The 24,269-nt window shown below is 45.3% G+C and overlaps 1 protein-coding gene across 7 annotated transcripts in view; it reads right to left on the reverse strand.

Annotated features, from left to right (window-relative positions):
* CHD6 (chromodomain helicase DNA binding protein 6) overlaps positions 1 to 24,269 on the reverse strand; it is a 275,948-nt gene that overhangs the window by 79,332 nt on the left and 172,347 nt on the right. For all 7 annotated transcript variants that reach the window (XM_073555368.1, XM_073555372.1, XM_073555370.1 and 4 more), the window contains 9 exons: positions 23,726 to 23,869; positions 22,887 to 23,142; positions 20,840 to 21,050; positions 18,681 to 18,876; positions 9,526 to 9,690; positions 7,062 to 7,241; positions 6,847 to 6,957; positions 6,555 to 6,757; positions 5,516 to 5,715 (listed from right to left, as the gene is read on the reverse strand). In XM_073555368.1, coding sequence (XP_073411469.1) covers positions 5,516 to 5,715; positions 6,555 to 6,757; positions 6,847 to 6,957; positions 7,062 to 7,241; positions 9,526 to 9,690; positions 18,681 to 18,876; positions 20,840 to 21,050; positions 22,887 to 23,142; positions 23,726 to 23,869 — 1,666 coding nt within the window. The remainder of the gene's footprint in view (positions 1 to 5,515; positions 5,716 to 6,554; positions 6,758 to 6,846; positions 6,958 to 7,061; positions 7,242 to 9,525; positions 9,691 to 18,680; positions 18,877 to 20,839; positions 21,051 to 22,886; positions 23,143 to 23,725; positions 23,870 to 24,269) is intronic.

Raw genomic sequence — 24,269 nt, forward strand, 5'->3', positions numbered from 1 at the left:
CCCGAGTCCATTCCTTGTCTGCTGAGATAGTCGGCTTCCCAGTTGTCCACACCCGGAATGTGGACAGCAGAGAGTACCGACCTTGCATCCTCCGCCCAGTGTAGGATACGTGTGACTTCGTTCATCGCCTGGATGCTGCCTTGATGGTTCACGTATGCCACCGCCGTGGCATTGTCCGACTGTACTCTGATATGAGAGTCTGCTAGCAAGTGATGAATGGCTTTCAATGCCAGGAAGATGGCCCGGATTTCCAGGATGTTGATGGGCATAGTTGCTTCCATTGGTGACCACTTGCCTTGCGCTCTGTGATGTAGGTGCACCGCGCTTCAACCCGTAAGGCTTGCGTCGGTGGTCAAAACCTTCCATTGACCGGAGAGAAAGGATTTTCCCCTTGCAAGCGAGGTTGGCTTGAGCCACCAGTGCAGGGACCTCCTGGTTTTCGATGATAACCGGAACTCCCTGTCGAGGGAGAATGGATTCCTGTCCCAGGACTTGAGGATAGTCAGTTGAAGGGGTCTGAGGTGAAACTGGGCAAATGGTACCGCCTCCATTGCTGCTGCCATCCTGCCAAGTACTCTCATGGCATACCGGAGAGATCAGGGGGACTTGCGGAGGAGAGTGCGAACTCCCAAACGGAGGGCCAGTGCCTTGTCCCTGGGGAGGATCACCAGACCCCTGGAGGTGTCGAATAGCATCCCCAGGAAGGCCAGAGACTGACTCGGGGTAGTCGAGGACTTTTGTAAATTGACTAACCATCCCAGGCGACTCAGAGTGTCGATTGTGATTGAGACGTTGACCTCACAGCCCTTGAGGGTGGGGGCCTTGATGAGAAGGTCGTCCAGGTATGGAACGACTACTATGCCTCTGGAGTGTAGAATGTCCATGGTAGCTGCCATGACCTTTGTAAATGTTCTGGGAGCCGTGGCGAGACCGAACAGGAGGGCCACAAACTGGTAATGGTCTTGGTTGGCTGCAAATCTGAGAAATCTCTGATGGGCGGGAGCAATCGGTATATGCAGGTATGCGTCCTGTATGTCTATGGAGGCGAGATATTCTCCTTTGTCCATGGACGCAACGATTGACCGGAGGGATTCCATGCAAAAGTGACGAACTCGAACATACTTGTTGAGTTGCTTGAGGTCTAGTATGGGTCGGACGCTGCCTCCCTTCTTGGGCACCACGAACAGATTGGAGTAGAACACTCGGAAGCGCTCGTCTGCTGGAACCGGTACTATGACTCCTGCTTGCAGGAGGGAAGAAACCGCTTGATGGAAGGCTCGAGCTTTGAGTGGAGGTTTTGGAGGAACGGAGAGCAAGAACCTGTGCGGTGGGCTGGTAGTAAACTCGATCTTGTATCCTGAAGACACTATTTTTTTGACCCACTTGTCTTCTGTAATAGGCAGCCAGACCTGCTGAAAGAGTAGCAATCGTCCGCCTACAAGTGGGGTGTCTTCCGGAGGGCATGAGTCATGATGAGGGGAAAGTCTGAGCTTTTCCTCCTTTGGATTTTGCCTGGCTTGCTTTTGACTGCCAGTTCCTGTCCGACCTCTGTGCCGCCCATGTGTTGTCTCTGCGGGGGGAGCGGTTACGATTTTGTGCTGGGCGCGAGACGGACCAGCCTGAAGAATTCCGAAAGGATCGGAAACGATATTGATTACGTCTTTTAAACGTGCGTTTTGGTTTTAATTGAGGGAGAGAAGTACTTTTACCCCCGGTAGCATTGGATATCATTGTATCCAGCTTTTCACTGAAAAGACGTCCACTGAAGTACGGGAGATTTGTCAGGGACTTTTTTGAGGCCGCATCCGCCTTCCATTCTCTCAGCCAGAGAATACGCCGGATTGCGATGGCGTTTGATGCTATTCCCGCTACCCCTTTTGCAGAATCCAACGCTACATGGACCATGTAATCTGCCACTACTGCAATTTGCACCGCCTGGTCCGCCAGCTGAGGGTTTGAAGCTTGGAGGCCCTGTTGCAAAAGATTAGCCCAGGCCATAATGGCCTTGGCTGCCCAAACTGAAGCAAATGCGGAGCCAGAGAGGCACCTGCCACTTCGAAGATTGAACGAGCCATGCGTTCTACCTGTCTGTCTGCTGCGTCCTTGAGGGTTGAGCTGTCCGGCAGTGAGAGAAGTGTTTGTGCTGCCAGCCTAGAGACTGGGGGGTCCACTTCAGGCGGATCTGTCCAGCCCTTAGTGTCCTTCTGTGGGAAGGGGTACTTTGCTTCCAAGTATTTGCGATTGGCGAATTTTTTTCTCAGGCTGCGAAAAATGCTTAGAAAGTATTTTTTGAAATTCCGGGTGATTAGGGAAGACCTGAGATGGTTTCTGAACACTTTCGAAGGAAATCTTGTGCTCTCGTGCGTCCTGGGTTGGATCAGAAATGTCCAGCACCCGAAGGATGGAAGAGATTATATCCTCAACTAGCGCCGTATTGCTAGGGGGACAAGGGACCAGAGTGTTCTCTGTTTCATTATCGGAGTTAGAGTCACATATGCCCTCTGAGTCTTGTGCATCACTAAGGAGCTCCCTAGCGGGCGAACTAGGGCGGAGGTGTTCTGTGGTCTGGGATCATTGTGGAGATCCGCATTGTCTTTCTCTATCAGGGGATGGTCTCGGTGACCTGGAGCCACTGTGTCTCTCCCTGGAGGGGGACGACCTAGTGCTATGTGAGGACGCAGATGAACGCGACCTGTGGGTCCGCTTACGTCTCAAACTGTTGGAAGCGGCCTGTCCCTGAGACCGGATGTCCCTTTGCTGGGTAACGTTCATAGCCGAGACATGACCCTACAGAGCCTGCAGTAATGTGGAGGTCAGGTTTTCTATAGACTGTGTCATAGACTGCGACGTCTGAGTCGCCCATTGCTGCCGCTGGGGAGAGTGGCCTTGCAGGCTGTGCAGACTGCATAAAAGCAGTCCTGTCTGGTCCTTTTCCTTGAGCCCGACATAGTGCCTAGAGGCTGATTAGCAGAGGCCCTACAGGGGTATCTACGCAGAGGAAAAGGAATAGGGGAGCGCTATAGGTTATATGAACTCACAGCTGAGTACAAAGAACCCACCTGTGATCTTACCCCACCGGTGCGCCCCCTAGGTCCAGCACCGATAAATCCCAGTCCTGTGCCCCCCAGAGACCGCTGTGCTGTCTTCAGGTGCAGCAAGATGGCCACCGGAATTCTGAGGTGGAGGGGGAAGGGGGCGGAGAGCTGAAAAGGGCACGCGGAGATATGTAAAAGCGCGCCCTTCCTGTCTCGATCCGCCCCTTCTATGACACTGCAGTGTCATTTTCGTCATCCGGGGGGCGGGAATAAGCTGCGGCCTAAATTTGATACCTCATGCCCAGAAGGGCTCCAGGATGGCGCGGTTGTCCGAGGGGGGTCGGATTCAAACCAGACCCCCCTGGATTGAACGGTAGGCTAGCGGTGGGGTCATGAGCGCAACCTGGGCCCTGTGGGGGGTCCCTTTGAGGCGCTATGCAGCTGGTGCTGCCGCAGAGACAGGGGTGCAGGGAGCCCTGTCTCTGACAAGTGCCATGCCTGCCTGCACCTCCCCCAGTCCCATCAGGAGCCCGCAGCTGGGCTGGGGTCCCTGGACTTGTAAGTGGCCGAATGGTGCCTGGTACAGGCCCTACCTGCGGTGTCTCAACCTAATGCCCCCAGAGGGGGATTAGGGAGGGTGCTGCTGTCACCGTCAGGGGGCTTCATCCTATCCTCGACCTCAACCCAGAGCCCAAGGGAACTGGGGAAGGAGGGGGGTCTCGACTTCGAACCAGTACCCGAGGGACTGGGGAAGGAGCGACATGGGGAAGAGCCATCTCGACCTCAACCGGGTACCCCATAATAGGGGACCGAGGAGGGAGCCATGCCGGGAGTCTCGCTGGAGACCCGCTTTTCTTCATCTGTAATCCGTTGAATAAAATCAAGGAAAAAACGGAGTAAAAAAAAAAAAAAAAAATCTTAGGTGTGCCTCCTTGCGACACTAAGCAAAAACTGGAGAAGGCGTGTCCAGGGGTGTATACTGCAGAGGAGGAGCCAAAGTTAATCTTTTTCAGATTATGCATAGTGCCGCCTCCTAGTGGACAGCAGCATAACACCCATGGTTCTGTGTCCCCCAATTAGGCGAAAGAGTAATGCAACATATAATATAGCCTTAGGCTGCACTGCCACTTGACTAGACATAAACCATTCTATACAATAAAACCTATAGCGAGCCCTAGGAGCAATAATCATTCCATGTGATTAAAAATAATGATACGAACAGTCAAAATCAGACAGGCAAAGCTCATCATATTCGACTACTAATTAATGTTCGCAAGGACGTTTGCATCTGTAAGTTAGAAGGCTAATTGGAGGCTGCATTAGAAACTGTGCCATATGTCCAAATGACTAGTCAGGAAACTTTGCAGAAACCTCAAGTCCACATATGTGTTCTCTTGGTAAATTTGCCTATACGTCTAATAAAATTAGGAAGGACAAGACATAAGGTGAACTAATTGAAAAAAAAAAAAAAAAAAACCTTAAAATTATCAATTCCTTCTAAAATAAAAACGAACAAATATTGGACTTGATCAGAAATAACTAAACCCTAATGAAACACCCTAAAGTGGCCCTTATCCTATTACTCTGCCTGACAGCGGAAGTTGGCACCCTAGATAATGCGAGATGGCGCCCCCGCTCCTTGATGACTGTACGTATTGACCCTAGATAGCCATAAATATATAAAGGGACAGATAAGTGTGTGCAGGTGTAGGTAAATGATAAAGGAAACAAAAAAAAATGTTCCGTGAACAGCCAATCTGGTGAGAAAGTACTGATGTGTCCAAGAATATGGTGAATAGCCAGAACCAGTATCTGGCGCCACTATCGTACCCCCCTAGGGTGCCAACCTCCATTGGTAGGCAGGTAACAGGATAGGCAACAGGATAGTGTGTAGGTAGGAATTTCCTTCTTTACCTACATCTATATTTATAACTTGTTCTTTTTGTATGCATGTCTGTTTTAGGATGTTACCCATCCTTTTAATATATATTTAATAAATATTAAGTTTTAGGTCTTTTTTCTATGTTAACTAACCTATTAAAGCCCGCACATTTATTAACTTTTTTCACTAGGTATGGCATATCCACATAATTTATCATAAGTATATAGTGGATGTGGATCTAACCGATAAAATGTGCAGCCACCTAGAGAAAAGGACCACCCATACACAGAATTCAGTGGAAAGGTGGTCAACATTTCTATATAAATGAACGGGAATTCTAACCACATTTCCACAAACAGCTGTGTGCATCAGGGCCCCGTCCTTGTGAGAGACACAGGCCTGAATGATACACGTCAATTATGCATGTCTGGCATATCCCATAAATGCATAAAATAGAAATTCAGTGACTTCACACTGTTTAATGCATATTTCGATTTTTCACAAAACCATTTCACATTCTCTACCTATAAGTATCATCCATGTATCACAAGCTGATAAAAACAGAAAATAAACTATTTTTTAAAAAATATGCCCATACCTGAGTGATTTTGCAGAGCCTGGTTGTATCCATCTTTTGTGGGAGTGATCAGGTCCCAGATGAAACTTTTGATCTTTTCATCTCCTTTGTAATGTTTGACACAGTAAACCAGCAGAGCCCTGCAGATCATCTCCATATCCTTTTCATTTAAATGCCATTTGAATCGGCCAAGTGTAAGGATGTCCTTCCAACGTCCCCAGCTAGAGAATTAGCATGATTAAAATGAAGAGGATTCAGCAAATTGCAATACTTCTACAGAAAAGCAAAACAGCACTGCAGATCATACTGTGCATACTACATAGAGGAGTCAAAGTGGACAGCAAGGGGGAAATCTGGCAAAATAATGAGGCAGTCACAGCACCAATTTAAAAGGGAACCTGTCCATGTTCAATAATGTTATTAACCTGCAGATATTGGGTTAATCTACAGGTTAATAGCGTTATGAAGGCGATTGGCTGCAGTTCTGAAAGTGCGGCACCCAGGGGAAATTAGCTCTATTTTCCCCTGAGGCCGCAGGCTTTCAGTCATGCAGATGTGCTGGCACAGCTGTAGTCACTGCTAACGGCACCGAGAGTGGCTGCTAAAAGCTTGCTCTCTCACTGAACTGACAACCTTCTCTGCACTGATGAGCCGGATGTCAGTCAGCGCAAGGGCATTCTTACAGCTGCCGCTCTCAGTGCTGTGACTGTATATGCTCTGGGCACTCCTGCATGACTGAAAGCCAGCAGCTCCCAGGAGAAATAAAGTTAATACTTTCAGTACTGCATCCAGGCACCTTAATAATTCTGTTTACCTGCAAATTAACCTTATATCTTCAAGTTAATAGTCTATTGAACTGTTGAAATGTTACAATTAGCTCCTGTGCAAATATTACAATTGGCTCCTCTACTGACTGTTCTTCGCTAATTGAAATATGAAACTCTATTTAGTACATGCAGTCACTGGATCCCAAATCTGCTGAGCTTTGCAAGCGGTCGACACTGGTCTAAACGACCAAGATTCCATAAACCGTGCTTCCTTTATTAAAACAATCACCTACCCGAATATGAGCAGATTCTTCTCTACCCTAAAGCATTCTGCTCGCAAATATCTCCGGGTTTTGTCATTCAATCGTCGGGACCTCGTAGGACGCTCCTCGGTATCACTCTCCAGCTCAGAGAACTCCATCAGCTCATCATCCTCAAATGAATTGTAGTGTTTTGTTTGCTTTCTTACACGGGGGCGGTCAATGACTAAACTGTCCTAAGCAAAAGAAGGAGTGCAGAAATTACTGCTGTAGTAAGCTACTATACTTCAAAGCAAATTACAAAACTACAGAAAGCAACAGTTACCTTCTCATTTTTAGCATCTGTGTCCATCTCTGCAATCTTTGCCCATTTTTGCCAGAAGTTAGGGTCGTCTAGAGAGATGTCAGTTCTATTACCAGAAGACACAAAACTGGCCTATCGAGGGATAAGACATTGTATTTTTACAGTTGATGAAATTCAAAGAATACAATTATGCGTCTGTTTTGCGTCTCCACTCTCTTTTACATTGCATTCCCTACCTTAGCAAATGTAGACCCCTTTCCCTCAGACTGGATGGTGATGGTTTGTGTTCTGCGCTGCAGAATTTGATCAATGTCTTCTTCACAAAATTTAGAACCTTCATCTTCCTCATCCATGAGTGCACCATATGCTCCTTTTCTAAGGAGATCTTCAACTTCTATTTTAGACAACGGCTGTACCTAAACACAACACCCATTTAGATCCTCACAAAATAACTTTGTCTATTATATTGGTTGAAAACGTAAAGGAACACACCAGCAATGTATAATATAAATCGAAAATATAAAAATCTGTAATAAATTAGCAATGTGTTCCTTTAAAGTTGGATGGCAGACCATCCGGTATCAGATGAAGAACCGAAACTACCGTGTGATGTACACGAACCACAGATAAATAATTGTGTAAATATGAATGAAGAAAATCCAAGGAATATATAAAAAGAATAATGTTTATTATTATAAATTCTAGCACAATACACAACAATGTAAAAAACAAATAAGATGATTAAAAAATGTGGCACAAAAAACACCTCAATATAATAGTAATAACATACTTGGATGTGTTTACCACTGCAGAAGAGAATTTTTTTGGTAAGGAACAAAATTATGTAATAATCCCCAATGGAACAGCAGAAAAAATGTACATATATATATATATATATATATATATATATATATATATATATATATATATCAGTATACGTGTATGCAGTGAAAAAACAAAAAGAATTATTTATGTGAAAAGAATACACAATAAAAGATATCAAGTGTGAAACACTGGGTGACAATTGTGGTGATAAATATGCTTTTGATGTGTGTAAAAGAAAATAATATAATAAAAATGTGAAAAATATATGTAATATAATAAACTGCTGAAAAAGTTGGGTAAACAAAATTAGTTCACAAATATGCAATACCAGTATGTAAACTATATAGTACTTGATAGCAGGACATAGAGCCTAGAATGAATGGACATATAGCGCTATATATTGGAATCGATCACAAGGTATGTAGCTTAATGTGATAGATTGGATTACCACAAGGCGCTATAAAGATAGACATGAATCAGCACAATCCATAGCATGTATACAAAAGGCTGAGTATCAAATCCTCAAGTGTTAACACAAAACCCATGTGATGGATTAAACTGCCATGTAGCGCTATGTAGTAAACATGGGCCAGCACAGAGACAAAAAAAGTTCAATCAAAAAACTAATAAGCGATTGAGTGAAAAAAATTGTATATATGTCTCCAGCACACCATGTATGCAATGAGTGAATTGTCCGGCGCTTCTATAACACAAAAAGTGATAAACCCAATGTGCTGATTCATGTCTATCTTTATAGCGCCTTGTGGTAATCCAATGTATCACATTAAGCTACATACCTTGTGATCGATTCCAATATATAGCGCTATATGTCCATTCATTCTAGGCTCTATGTCCTGCTATCAAGTACTATATAGTTTACATACTGGTATTGCATATTTGTGAACTAATTTTGTTTACCCAACTTTTTCAGCAGTTTATTAGATTACATATATTTTTCACATTTTTATTATATTATTTTCTTTTACACACATCAAAAGCATATTTATCACCACAATTGTCACCCAGTGTTTCACACTTGATATCTTTTATTGTGTATTCTTTTCACATAAATAATTCTTTTTGTTTTTTCACTGCATACACGTATACTGATATATATATATATATATGTACATTTTTTCTGCTGTTCCATTGGGGATTATTACATAATTTTGTTCCTTACCAAAAAATTCTCTTCTGCAGTGGTAAACACATCCAAGTATGTTATTACTATTATATTGAGGTGTTTTTTGTGCCACATTTTTTAATCATCTTATTTGTTTTTTACATTGTTGTGTATTGTGCTAGAATTTATAATAATAAACATTATTCTTTTTATATATTCCTTGGATTTTCTTCATTCATATTTACACAATTATTTATCTGTGGTTCGTGTACATCACACGGTAGTTTCGGTTCTTCATCTATTATATTGGTTGTACAGGTTTAGAAAAGAAAAGTCTCCTTTTATTCCAGAAACAGTGCCAAGTTTGTCCTTGGGTTGTGTTTAGTATTGAAGTTCAACCTCATTTAGATACAAGTGAGAGACTTATGGAGAAAAACAGACATCAGTTCTAATCCTGGACAAGTCCATGTATCAACATAGCATAATACAGGGATTCAGAATAGTTATCTCTGTTACATAGTCTACAAGTTCTGAGGGACATATCCAGTGGCATAACTTGAAACACATGCGAAAGCTCCAACGGGGCCCCCAAATATTTTAAAAATTTAATAGCAATAGTCTTTTTTATATGCCAAAGGGACTTTTAGGGCCCCCTAGGTTCCAGGGCCCGGGTGCGATTGCAACCCCTGCACCTGTTGTGGATACAGCCCTGGACATATCTAAAAACAAACATTTCTGTTAATCACACTTACTCCATTGGTGTTGCCTTTTCTATTAATGTCTTGTAGCACAGCCTTGTCTAGTCCCAGCTTAAGACTCGCCTTATCAAACATTTCCCGCTCATAGGAATTCCTGGTTATCAGACGATAAACCTTCACAGCTTTGCTCTGTCCAATACGATGACAGCGAGCTTGGGCCTAAAAATGTAGAATAAAAAAAAAAGATTTACATCCAAATTTTCTTTATTTTTTTTTATTCTTGGGGATAAACTGTCATTTATGATGGTGAGAATCCTTGCGTTTCAACCTTTATGTTAGTTAATTCAAATATAATGCAAGTGAAAAAAGTGATTTTTGGTACTCACCGTAAAATCTCTTTCCTACTGCCTTCACTGGGGTACACAGGTAACTATGTGTGTATGCTGATGTCGCTAGGAGGCTGACACTAGGCAAAAAAAAAAAAAAAGGAAAATCGCTTCTTCTCAGCAGTATACAGTGCCTACAAGTAGTATTCAACCCCCTGCAGATTTAGCAGGTTTACACATTCGGAATTAACTTGGCATTGTGACATTTGGACTGTAGATCAGCCTGGAAGTGTGAAATGCACTGCAGCAAAAAAGAATGTTATTTCTTTGTTTAATTTTTTTTTAAATTGTGAAAAGTTTATTCAGAGGGTCATTTATTATTCAACCCCTCAAACCACCAGAATTCTGTTTGGTTCCCCTAAAGTATTAGGAAGTATTTCAGGCACAAAGAACAATGAGCTTCACATGTTTGGATTAATTATCTCTTTTTCCAGCCTTTTCTGACTATTTAAGACCCTCCCCAAACTTGTGAACAGCACTCATACATGGTCAACATGGGAAAGACAAAGGAGCATTCCAAGGCCATCAGAGACAAGATCGTGGAGGGTCACAAGGCTGGCAAGGGGTACAAAACCCTTTCCAAGAAGTTGGGCCTACCTGTCTCCACTGTTGCGAGAATCATCCGGAAGTGGAAGGCTTATGGAACTACTGTTAGCCTTCCACGGCCTGGACAGCCTTTGAAAGTTTCCTCCCGTGCCGAGGCCAGGCTTGTCCGAAGAGTCAAGGCTAACCCAAGGACAACAAGGAAGGAGCTCCGGGAAGATCTCATGGCAGTGGGGACATTGGTTTCAGTCAATACCATAAGTAACGTACTCCACCGCAATGGTCTCCGTTCAAGACGAGCCCGTAAGGTACCTTTACTTTCAAAGAGTCATGTCAAGGCTCGTCTACAGTTTGCTCATGATCACTTGGAGGACTCTGAGACAGACTGGTTCAAGGTTCTCTGGTCTGATGAGACCAAGATCGAGATCTTTGGTGCCAACCACACACGTGACGTTTGGAGACTGGATGGCACTGCATACGACCCCAAGAATACCATCCCTACAGTCAAGCATGGTGGTGGCAGCATCCTGCTGTGGGGCTGTTTCTCAGCCAAGGGGCCTGGCCATCTGGTCCGCATCCATGGGAAGATGGATAGCACGGCCTACCTGGAGATTTTGGCCAAGAACCTCCGCTCCTCCATCAAGAATCTTAAGATGGGTCGTCATTTCATCTTCCAACAAGACAACGACCCAAAGCACACAGCCAAGAAAACCAAGGCCTGGTTCGAGAGGGAAAAAATCAAGGTGTTGCAGTGGCCTAGTCAGTCTCCTGACCTTAACCCAATTGAAAACTTGTGGAAGGAGCTCAAGATTAAAGTCCACATGAGACACCCAAAGAACCTAGATAACTTGGAGAAGATCTGCATGGAGGAGTGGGCCAAGATAACTCCAGAGACCTGTGCCGGCCTAATCAGGTCTTATAAAAGACGATTATTAGCTGTAATTGCAAACAAGGGTTATTCCACAAAATATTAAACCTAGGGGTTGAATAATAATTGACCCACACTTTTATGTTTAAAATTTATTAAAATTTAACTGAGCCACATAATTTTTTGTTTTTTAAGATTTACGCATCTGTTAATAAATCCTGCTCTTGTTTGAAGTTTGAAGGCTCTAACTTATTTGCATCTTATCAAACCTGTAAATCTGCAGGGGGTTGAATACTACTTGTAGGCACTGTACACCTACCGACTGGCACAAAGCACTTCAGTTTGTGTTAAAGCAGTAGGAGAAGCAACCAAAACTCAACATATGTACCAACCCAACAACAAAGGCACATACGCCCAATAGAGGTACAAAGAGTTAAGGAGGGTGCTGTGTCCCCCAATGAAGGCTCCAAGAAAGAGATTTTACGGTAAGTACCAAAAATCCCTCTTTCTTTATCGCTCCATTGGGGGATATAGGTAACCATGGGATGTCCCAAAGCAGTCCCAAGGGTGGGAAACAGAAAGAATGCCGTCTGCAGCACCTTCTTTCCCAGTCCTGCATCAGAGAAGGCATGGGTATGACCCCTGTAAAACCTCACAATGGTGTGCAAAGATGACGAGGTCACGGCCTTACAAATCTGTAAAGCCAAGGCCTGGTGGCGAACTGCCCAGGAAGCTCCCACCGCCCGGATGGAGTGAGCCCTTACCCCCGGAGGAAGCTATTTGTCCTGAATGCGATATGCCTTAAAATATTGCCAAACGAATGCAATGGGCAATATTGGACTTAGAAGCCCCTTACGATGACTTTCAGAAATGACAAATTGGGCATCAGAGTGGCGAAAGGAAGCAGTCCTTGAAAGGTAGACTCGGAAAGCTCAAACCAGATTCAACTTGTGGAGGTCCTTCTCCAGGGGATAGACCGGAGATGGACACAGAGAAGGAAGGACAATTTCTTCATTAATGTGAAATGAAGAGACCAACTTAGGCAAGAAGGAAGGAACAGGTCTGAGAACCACCTTGTCCTGATGTAGAATCAGGAACAGAGAACGGCGGGATCGCCGCTAACTCAGAGACACTCCTTACATAACTGCAACTAAAAAGGCACGCTTCCATGACAGGTGAGAAGACGGATTTGTCTTGAATGGGCTCAAAAGGAGCGCGCTGGAATGCGCCAAGAACAAGGTTAAGATCCCATGGATCTATCTGAGGACGATAAGGAGGTGCCAGGTGGGGGACTCCCTGAAGGAAAGTCTTAACCTGGGAACGAGAAGCCAGATTTCGTTGGAAAAGGCTCGATAGTGCAGAAACTTCACCCTTAAGGGTACTAAGTGATTATCCATAATCAAGAACTGCTTGGAGAAAACCCAGGATTGAGGGAAAGGAAAAGGACATAGGGACCAAATTGTTGTTCTCATTCCACCGAAAGAAGGCCTTCCAGTATCTGTGATAGATGACATGAGGATGCTGGTTTTCTCACCCTAATCATGGTCTGAATGACCTCATGGGAAAAACCGGCGTTCTTTAGGACTGCGGACTCAACAGCCATGCCGTTAAACTCAGAGACTGAACTCTGGTTGAAGAGGGGGGACCTTGCGAGAGGAGATCTGGACAGTCTGGAAGCCTTCAGGGGACGCCCACGAGCATGTTCACCAGCTCCACGTACCAGGCCCTTCTTGACCAGTCTGGAGCCACAAGAATTACAGGAATTCCCACCGCCTTTATTTTTTTCACATTTCTCAATTTCGGGGAGAGGCGGAAAAACAAAAGGCATCTGGAATTGGGACCATGGAATTACTAGAGCATCGAAACCGATGGATAACGGATTTCGAGACCTGGCTATGAACTGAGGAACCTTGTGGTTCATCCGAGATGCCATCAGGTCGAGGTCTGGGGTGCCCCATCTTTGGCATATCTGGTTGAAGACGGTGGGAATGAGAGACCACTCGCCCAATTCAAGGCCCTGCTGACTCAGAAAATTGGATGCCTAGTTTTCCACCCCGGTATATGCACGGCTGATATGGCAGAAACGTGACGCTCTGCCCATAACAGAATCCTTGCTACCTCCCTCGTGACTTGTTTGCTGTGCGTCCTGCCTTGATGGTTTATGTAAGCCACAGCAGTGGCGTTTGTCTGGCTATATGCACACCGGCTGGCCTGCGATTAGGGTCTGCCAGCAGCACAGGGCAAAGAAAATTGCCCTGACCTCCAGGAGACTGATGGGGAGAATGGCCTCTTGGGAGTTCCAGTGACCCTGTGCTGTGTGATGAAGAAAAACCGCTCACCATCCAAGGAGACTGGTGTCGGTGGTGATAACCTACCACCGGAAAGGAAGGAAGGATTTTCCGTGTAGGACTTAGGCGGAGAGTGTCCACCAAGTCAGATACTGCCTCACCTTGAGAGGCGGTAGAATGGGCAGGTCCAGGGAAACAGTCATCTTGTCCCAAGCAGACAAAAGGGCCAGCTAAAGGGGACGGGTATGGAACTGGGCAAAGGGCACAGCTTTCTTCAGGGCAGCAATCATTTCCCCCAGAACTCTCATGCAGAACCGTAGCAGGAGTGGAGATGGTCGCCTTAGAGTGCACATCCCCTGGCAGAGAGAGGAGAACCTCTCCCCTGGAAGGAAGACAAGGGCTTGGACCGTGTCAAACCTCATGCCCAGAAACAGCAGGCGCTGCGCTAGGGTCAGGGAAGACTTCTCCCTGTTGACTATCCAGCCAAGACAGACCAGAGTGTCCAAGGTGATCTTAATACTGTGGTTGCAGTCTCGATGGGATGGCCCTTGATCAAAAGATCATTCCAAGGGGATTCTCATAGTCCCTTACTTGGACTAAGGATGGCCATTATCGCTGCCATGACCTTCGTGAATAAGTGAATACTGGGGACAGAGGCAATGCCGAAGGGAAGAGCCGTGAACTGATAGTGGTCCTCCTGGATCGCAAACCGAAGGAATCTCTGATGCTGAACACAAACAGGAATGTGGAGATAAGCATCCTGAATTTCTACAGAGCAAAGAAATTCCCCTGGTTCTATGGAGGGGATTACCGAATGTAGAGACTCCATCCTGAAATGGCAGATCTGAACATGACGGTTCCATCGCTTGAGGTTCAAAATCGGACAGAGAGACCCATTTTTCTTCTGGACTACGAAAAGATTGGGAGTAGAACCCTGAAATCCGCTAGTGCCAGGGAACGGGTACGATTACTCCTGTGTGTAGTAGGGAAGAGACAGAGAAAGAAGGCGCCAGCTGTTTCAAAGGCTGACTTAGCCAAGGATTCAATCTGTCTACCCGTAGAGTCGTTAAAGGGAATGTGACATCCCAAAAAAATTTTTTCAGCAATTGAAAAAATGTAAAGAATGAATGTTTACATTTTCTTAAAAAATATTATCTTTTTTTTTAATTTTATAAAATATGAAAAATAATTTTAAAAAGTTTGGCATTTCCACTTGTTAACACTAGGGGGAGCAGCTACTGAAGTTTGGCACAAAAACCTAGTGCAACTAGCTCACATTACTGCACTGGAGTAAATATGGGCGGAGTCTGCTGACATGGGTGTGATGTCACTCCTCTCCTCCCCTTCTGGGTGTTTGCTAAGGGAAAAGAGAGGATGACATCTAGGAACACAGTGAGCAGCCATTTTCATGGGGCCTGCAAAGTTACTGACTGTCTTTGCATGTAAAGTCTGAATCAGAACAGGCCATCAATCAGTAGAAATGTTTCCTGGATTTCTGTGGAGCAGACAAGCAGACAGTCCATCCATGTGTATAAAACACAGCGCTCTATGTACAATCCCTGGCACCGAACAAGGTGCCCACCATAGACCAGCACACTGCTCTCCTGAAATACTCTGTGCTGCTGTCACCCTGCTCCTTCCACCATATATCAGGCCCCTGTCGCCTCGCTTTCACACATCGCCAGGACAGGATCTGAAGAGAGGAATGGGGTCTTCGGTCACTGAGGATGGCAGGCAGCAAGGATTCTGGGAGCAGGGTGACAGCAGCACAGAGTATTTCAGGAGAGCAGTGTGCTGGTCTATGGGGGGGCACAGAGGGAGGTATATGGGGGAGGAGCAGGGTGACAGCAGCACAGAGTATTTCAGGAGAGCAGTGTGCTGGTCTATGGGGGGGGCACAGAGGGAGGTATATGGGGGAGAAGCAGGGTGACAGCAGCACAGAGTATTTCAGGAGAGCAGTGTGCTGGTCTATGGGGGGCACAGAGGGAGATATATGGTGGAGGAGCAGGGTGACAGCAGCACAGAGTATTTCAGGAGAGCAGTATCACACGGGATAGGATTAGATACACGGCTCAGCAGACAGTATCACACAGGATAGGATTAGATACACGGCTCAGCAGACAGTATCACAGGAGAGGATTAGATACACAGCTCAGCAGTCAGTATCACACAGGATAGGATTAGATACACTGCTCAGCAGACAGTATCACACAGGATAGGATTAGATACACGGCTCAGCAGTCAGTATCACACAGGATAGGATTAGATACACGGCTCAGCAGTCAGTATCACACAGGATAGGATTAGATACACGGCTCAGCAGGCAGTATCACACAGGAGAGGATTAGATACACGGCTCAGCACATAGTATCACACAGGAGAGGATTAGATACAGAGCTCAGCAGTCAGTATCACACAGGAGAGAATTAGATGTCCAGCAGATTGCCAAGTGTTTTGAAACAGCAGGAAGCAGCTCCTCCTATGTTTTGCAAGAGCAGGGGCTGCAGCTGGTCGGGTGTTTTGGAAAGAGCAGCTCGGTCTCCAGCAGCTCGTCCTGGTTCCTCTCCTACAGCTGGTATATGCAGAGTGATCATCCAAGCCCTGTTATGCTGGAACAGTACAGCATCCAGGGCTTGCAATAAAGTGTAAATGAAGCTAAAAGGAAAGCACTGGGATCTAATAAGATGGCGCATGGCCACACCTACAGCTGTGAACTGAGCTGCCCACAGAGGTGTGGCCAGTTCACTCCTGATGCAGCTGCAATGAAAGAGATAGGGTCGGCAGCCGACTATTGTCTCTTATGCCCAGGGACTGCCGTAAATGAGCATGGAAAGTGTCATTCAGCAGCCAGAGAGGTAAGATGGCAGCCCCCAGTGGCTGCATTACTACAGAAAAAAAAAAAAAATCCATACACACCACTGAGTCAAGCTTAGGGGACAATATCTTTTTATACTATTTTCTTTTTTTACATGAAATTATGAAAAAACACGGCACCTTCCCTTTAAGAGATGCAATGTCTGGCCGAGACCAGACTGTCTTGGAAGACAGACGAGAAACCGGCGGGTCCACATTAGGGGACTATCCATCTACTAACGAGGTCTGGGCTAAAGGGATAAAGGATGTCTAGCTGCTTTCTTCCCGAGAAGAACTTTTCAGGGTGTTCCCAGTGTTTAGACAGGATTGCTTCAAATACCCTGTGATTGGGAAAGGTCCAGGAAGGACATTTGACTTGTTTGAAGGAAATGGGAGTGCTCCTGAGCAGGGACCTCGACCTCCTTCAGATTAAGAATTTGGCTAATTACTAAGATAAGACTATTGACCATATCTTGCATTTTTGAGACTTGTCCGTATCAGACTCAGACTGGGAATCCACATCCGACCCAAAAGTCGCCTCCGCAGATGCAGAGGGACCCGGAGAGCTGGAGGAGGAACTGGAAAAAGCCAGCTTCCTACACTTTGTACCCAATCTGTTCCTGCGAAGGTCGTGGTCAGGTGAGTGCAAATCACTGTGAGTGGCGTTCAGAGCACTGGTAGCGGTGGACAAGTGTAAAAGTCGTTCTAGGACCTGGACCAGAGACTGTGATATTTTTGTCAGGTTGGAGACTGACTGTGACAAAGCAACAGCCCATTCCGGAGGAAGGGGTGTGCTCTCATCCCGGGTGTTAGGGGGCTCCTGTGGGGCAGACATGGCAGAAGGGATGCATGACTTGCAGAAAGGAGAAGGCTGACCTGAAGACCACTTTCTTTTGCACAGGAGTAGGCTAAGAGGGGCAAAAAGAAGCATCTCCATGGTTGGGCATAAGTCGAGCCTTGGTAATATTGTTGTGAAGGGCTATATAGGGGAACAGAAAAAGGAGAGAGGGCAGAACCTACCTGATTTCAGCGACGATCAGCAGTGACTGTGTGGCTGGCTGTGTCCCCCTGTGACAGATGTCTGCAGGTTAGATGCAGAGAGGTCCAATGCCGAGGAGAGTGCAAGCACAATGCACTGTGGTGGATGTGACTGATATGCCGGCCAGTGAGAGACTGAAAGTACCCTTCCGATTGGATGAATCGCCGGGGGCATGTACCGGCAGGGAGAGGAAGCGCCGTGATAGGAGCAAAATTCGCCGAGAAAATGCGTGCTGTGAAACGGGGGCGTGGCCAGATCTGAGCAGAAGAGAGGAGTAAGGAACGAGACCTACTATTGGCCTGAAAAGAGTGTGTGATTTAAAAGCACGGTGGTGAGTGACCAGGGAAAGCCGGTGAGGAGTCGTGGCCAGGTAAAAAAGGAGGTGTGGCCCACAAGGTCTGAGACTGGCCAGGGAGAAATGGCCACGCCTGTGCGAGGATTACTGCACTAACGCCGCCTTGTCCCATATGGTGTAGGGACAGTAATGCTTTCCAGACCTGCCGCGCAGCTGTTGGGAGGTAAACATACATACCTGCAAGGTAAGTCTCGGTACCTTTTCACTGATGAGGATACCTTCAGGAGCACTCAGGTGGATGAAGGGTCACTGGTATGAGAAATCCTCCTTCCGGCACCATCTCCAGACGGTGCAGAAGACTGTGTCAACCCTTAATAAGAAGGGGGAAGGCCACCACTAATGACCACAGTCTTCCTCCCAGCCCTCTCTGAGGAGGTGTGTGGGGAGGGGAAAGGCTAGGACCGGCCACCGGGAATCATCCTGAAGCACCCGTGAAGGTGACAGGGGATTAGGTCCTCCCTTGCTGATCCGAGAGTGGGCGATGTGGGTGACATCACACTGCTCTCTCTGTCGCTCAGATACGAGAAAACAGGTTGAGAAACTACACCCTGTTACCCGAAGAAAAAAAGAACTTGAAAAACAAATGGAAAACATTAATAAAAACATGACAGGAAACTTGAAAAGGAAAATGCGGATCTGGGATCAGAGCCAGGTCTACCTCCTACTGACCCTAAGCTTAAACAGAAGTGCTTTGTGCCAGTTGGTGATTGTATACTGCTAAGGAGGAGCTATTTTCCTTTTTTTGCCCAGTGTCAGCCTGTTAGCGACAGCAGCATACACCCATGGTTACCTGCGTCCCCCAATGAAGTGATAAAGAAGAGAAAAACAAAAAAGTATTGAAACAAAAAAATATTCATAAAAAAGGTGGCTAACTTACTTGTAGATCATTCTGCGGGTTCCAGTCAGAATCAAAGATAATGCAAGTATCAGCAGCTGTCAGGTTGATTCCCAGGCCTCCTGCCCGAGTGCAGAGTAGGAATACAAAGCGATCAGAGTCTGGCTTACAGAATCTGTCAATGGCTGCTTGACGGAGGTTGCCCCTTACTCTTCCATCTATTCGTTCATACGTGTACCTGTCAGATTAAAATGAGAACATTGGTTGTAGATGGATCCTATTACGAGGACGACAACCTTATTACATAATTATGTTTTCCACATCCACTATAATGTCAGGATCACAAAGTCCTCCAAAGTTCAGACCAAATCTTAATAACAGGTAAGGAAATGTTGAGATATGTGTAGTAGGGTGGGCCGGACTGGGGGGTGGTCCCCTGCTCACCGCGAACAGACAATAAAGACACGAGACGAAGGCATATTTTAGGTACAACAGGTCCGAGTTTATTGGCTGTCTCCCTGACAACCTCAGCAATCCACCGCAGCACTTCCACAGCTCTCCGTATTCAGGCCCGGGTACCTGCACTTCTCTTCAGTCGTAGTGACGTTTCTTTACGGCTCAACTACTGGGGCTGCCCTAGGCGTTTCCACCGCCAGCACTTCACTGGTCAGAGGTCGTCGTCAATTTGGTATCCCCGTGGCGTCGTCTGTTCTGTGGTTCTTCGTGTCGGGGCCACCCCCCTGACTTCCCTTCTCCTCAGTCCCCTTAGTTAAGCTCTCCACACAGCACACACTCCGTCACAGACTCCTCTCCTCTTGAGCTCCTCCCGGGACTGGAACTTTCTGGAACCCTCCTGTCCTATTTATAACCTTCCCGGTTCCCTGTAACTCCGCCCCCCATGACCAACGGTTTCTAAAGCCCTAAGCTGCTGTCAAGTCCTGAACTCACACTCCCCCCTGCCATCTTGTGGTCAACCCAAGATACTGCACTGAATCTACACTTTTCCAGCTGTTTTCCTTCTGTCATTACAAACAGTAATCTAAACAGTATCTAAAGTACACATACCGTCCCTTCTCCCTACTGACAAGTCCGTCCGTCAGGTCACCTTCCCCACATATGAATACCCCTTAAATGTGATCAATATGACACAGATAAGTTTAAACTTTGAACACAATTAATGTTCTTATATAAAAACATAACCAGCATCCACATTTTCACAAAGGCAGTTTGAAAACAATAACAACCAGTCAGAATCTAGCTTATTAGAAACCAAGGCTCATTTCGTAAATGTGAGGGTGCACTGGCTTAACCTCATAATAACAAAGTGCCATAAATGTATGGTGCCTGGCCCTATACTTTAATTGAGCTACTGATATGCAGTACGGCTCTTTTTGGTGAGCTGGACCAATTTGGCAGCGCTCAGCAAAAACAGTTGGCTCCCCAGTGAGTGCCACTTGCAGTATCTGAATGGCTCAAAATGATGGTGATCAGCAGCAGAAAACCCAGTCACCTAGTGATTGGCTGGCTGTGGATTAGCAAGGTTTCTGGCTGTGGATTAGCAAGGTTTCTGTCATGGGTGGGCATGGTCACAGCTGTCGTGCAGTGAATATAATTTTTGGGGATCCATCCCTTTTTGGTAAGTGGGGCCAAATGATCCAGCTCACCAAAGAGACTCAAACTGTACATCATTAGTTCACAAGACATTCTAATGCCCGTGCTGCTGTTCTATCTCCAAGCTGTACGGACCATGAAGTATCAGCAGTGAGGATCTTCTCTAAAATCACCTCTTCAGGCTCTATCTTATGATATAGCCAGTTTATAAGGTAAAAAGTCAAGTAAAGTCCTCTTTAAAACCGCTTTTCACCTCCAGAGGATAGATGAGAAATGTAAGATCACAGGGACTTCCAGCAATCACTAGAACTGAAGTCTTCGATCTCCCATTTCAATGGGTGGTGGCCATAGATACATGGCCACTATCGCTTTATACAACACCTATGATACCAATAGTGACAGTAGAGCACTGTCATCTGCAATCCCGGTCAGTCCTAAATACAATTAAATTGGACAGGTGATAAATTTTAGTGGTAGGCCGACACTTATAAGTACCCATTGAATTAAAAAATAATTTTTATCTCATTCAATTAATTTCACCAGAAAAATGTTTGACAATGTCTCCAACCAGCCTTATTCACTTTTCTCACCTCCTCTGAATAAGATAGTCCTCCAGGATGTCCAGGCACCTCACCATCTGGGAGAAAATGAGGACTTTGTGTCCACCAGCAATCAACTTTGGCAAGAGCTTATCAATAAGTACAAGCTTCCCTGCTGCTTGAATCATAGCTTGTAGCTGAAAATCAGATGCATCAGGACTGTGAGTCTTGCGAAAATCCTCCAGAATCTTCTCTTCTGCACCTAAGGGATAAATAACGTGTTACTACATATGTGACCAACAATGCTAATTTAGTTGTTCAAAGCATTCTTGTCTTAAAGGGAATGGATTACCTTAATTGTCTCTACTAATTAACCAGATAGGGAATATATTCTTGTCATTTTCTGATACCAGAATTTTTTTTTCACTTTCTGTAAATGATTTTGGTGCAGCTATCTTGCCTTGCCTGACGTAAACATTGTCTTTAGAGGCATGATTTATGACAGCTCTACACGGGCCTCAAAAATGAATAGTTTGGAAATGTCCATTGACTTTTTCTAAAAAGTATTCAAGGCATGCTCTGTGGAGAGGTCATTGTTAAAGAAGCACTCCTCCCATCAAAGTTTTTATCCTCTTAATACATTGCAATCACCATATTACATGGCATGGTGTACGTGTAGGGAAGGTGACCTGACGGACGGACTGACTGGTCAGATTTCAGAAAGGAAAACAGCTAGGAAAGTGTAGGTGACGTGCAGTACCTTGGGTTGACCACTAGATGGCAAGGAGGAGTGTAAGTTCAGGACTTGACATCAGCTTAGGGCTTTAGGAACCGTTGGTTATGGGGGGTGGAGTCACAGGGAACCGGGAAAGCTATAAATTTGACAGGAGGGTTCCAGAAAGTTCCAGTCCCCAGGGGAGCTCAAGTGACAAGGAGACTGACAGTTGGTGCACTGTGAGGAGAAACTAACCAGGGGACTGAGGAGAAAGGAAGTCAGGGGGGTGGTCCTGACACGAAGTACCGCAGTATAGACGAGGCTCCGGGTGAAGGATACCGTATAGGGAATGACGTTTGACCAGTAAAATTACTGTTGGTGTACAGGCCTAAGGCAGCCACAGTGACAGAGCTGTCAAAGTGTCACTAAGTGCGAAGAGACGGTGCATAGATATACGTCCCAGGTGAAAAGTACGGTATGTCGATGTGTTCTGCAACCGGAGAGCCTTGAAGAGGATTGTGGTGTGCTGTGAGGCCGGTGAGAGAATAAACTTGGACCTGTTGCATGCGAAACTTGCCTCCATCTTGTGTCTGTATGTCACTGCGCGGTATACAGAGGGACCATCCCCCAGCCCGGCCCACCGACCGTACATACTTACAATTGCTCCTTTTACCTTTCTAACCAGCCAATTCTTCTTTTCCATTAGGTCTATGGCATCACATGATTAATAACTGACTAGCTGAATCCTTCTAAGCTCTACGGAGAAGCAGGAGGTTAATTTTCTCTGCACAAATCATAAGTAACTGCAAAAGTCCCTGGCAGGGGAAGGAGCAGAGCCAGGAATTGAAAAGGGGAATTATAAATGCAGGGACAAGAGACTTCCTGTTTCTACACAGATTGGAAAATACAGAAGAATTAGCTGTGTAGAAAAAGGCACAATGACAAACTGTAAGTACACAGTGCCATATAGATTAAGAGGATAAAAACTTTCAAGAAAGTACTTCTTTAAGGGGGTGGGGGGAGGCAATCTGTGAACATCATCGATAATTGTGGGATCCTGTGAGAACAATATTGAAATGTTAGCTGTCCTTGTCTTGACTGCGATCATAATGTAATGACTGCTAAAAAGGAATCGGTACAGGGCAGGAGGTATCAGCCTAACATTACGCTCAGTGGCCAGTGTGAAATATGCAGAATTTCAGGATTTTGTTAATACTGAAAATGATATGGAAAATAATTTTTATTAAAAAAAAAAAAAAAAAAGAACACAAAAAAAAACAACAATAATCTTTATTCATACAATGGGTTATTTTCTCAAGACATCCTCCCTTTAAGTATTTATGATGCTTCTACCATATGGTTATCTTTATAAAGGATGCTCACCATTAATAAGATATGGATGATTGCAGCACTTGCGTAGCTCCATCATAGTGTTGATAAGGTTAGGCATGTTATGCTGGTTGGCTCCCTTGGCCAGGAATGTAAAATTCTTCTCAAGGATTGCCCGGTAATACTTTTTCTGAATATTGGTCAGTTCCACCTCTATGATGGTCTCCTGTTTTGGAGCCAGGTTTTTTTCTACATCATCCTTTAACCGCCTTAGCATCATTGGCTTTAGGATTGACTGCAATTTTTTCACCTCAAGATAGAGAACACAATTTTAATATGCCTTTTAGCAGTACAATAGAAGTCTGCAATCTAGCTCCCTCTAGATTTTTATATTATGCATGCCCTCTTTACAAAAATCTGCTTTAAGGGGCTATCCAGGACTGATGACTTGCACTTATGCCAGGAGGTCAGATGTATGCTGTCTACAGAGCTTAAACAGCAGAGCTCTGTACACTATAACGTGGCCGTTCACACATAAGGCAGATCATGACAACCTCTTTAACCTCTTCCTTCAAGAACATTTGTTTTTACAAATTTATTTGTAAGGGAGTATATATGGATAGGGCACGGGAATGGAGTCTGCGCCAAACAAGGATGGCGCTGGCTGTGCTGTAAAGCTGACAACAGCAGCATGCTTTTCCAAGACTTACAAAGCCTACTTTTTTGAGCCAATATATTGCAGAATTCTGTTGTGACTAACTTCTGACAATGTTAGTTCTACTTAGGGGACAATCAGCAGTTTTCATTATTATAGTGACATGATAAATGCTTTTTAATTTTAAGGTACAATTCTCTTGACTCATAAGAAAACATTTATGAGAAATACAACTTACTTGTTCCTCAGTCTTTAGGTCTCCAAACTCCTCAAGGAAAGTGTTTTCACAAGGAAACTGGTTTGGTTCTAGAAAGTTGAGCAAGCTATACAACTCCTCCACGGAGTTCTGTAGAGGGGTGCCAGTGAGGAGCACCTTATGTTCCTAGAAGACACACAGGCAAATTGTGCTTCAGAGGGGCTCTGAAATTGTCACTTAAAGGGTACCTGTCACTCTATACATGCTGCCCAAATCAAAGGCAGCATGAATCAGGGATTGGCTGCACAACTGCAGGTGTGTTGTTCTCTAGAGGCTAAGTGCACACGTAGCAGAAATTTTATGCTGAAAAACAGGACTCCCTTCCCAGAAGCTGCGCGTTTTTTTCTGCGCGGTTTCTTGACACATGGAAAAAGCCAGAAACTCGGGAAAAAACGCGAAATTAATGAGCATGCTGCGTTTTTTACCGCAATGCGTTTTTTTCGCAGTAAAAAACGCATCAATGTGCACAAAAAGTGCAAAATGCATAGAAATGACTGGGAAGCTTCTTTTTCGCGTTTTTCCCGCG

Source organism: Dendrobates tinctorius, unplaced genomic scaffold (assembly GCF_039654945.1).
Source record: "Dendrobates tinctorius isolate UK_male_01 unplaced genomic scaffold, ASM3965494v1 ptg000223l, whole genome shotgun sequence".
In the NCBI taxonomy this organism is placed as follows: Eukaryota; Metazoa; Chordata; class Amphibia; order Anura; family Dendrobatidae; genus Dendrobates; species Dendrobates tinctorius.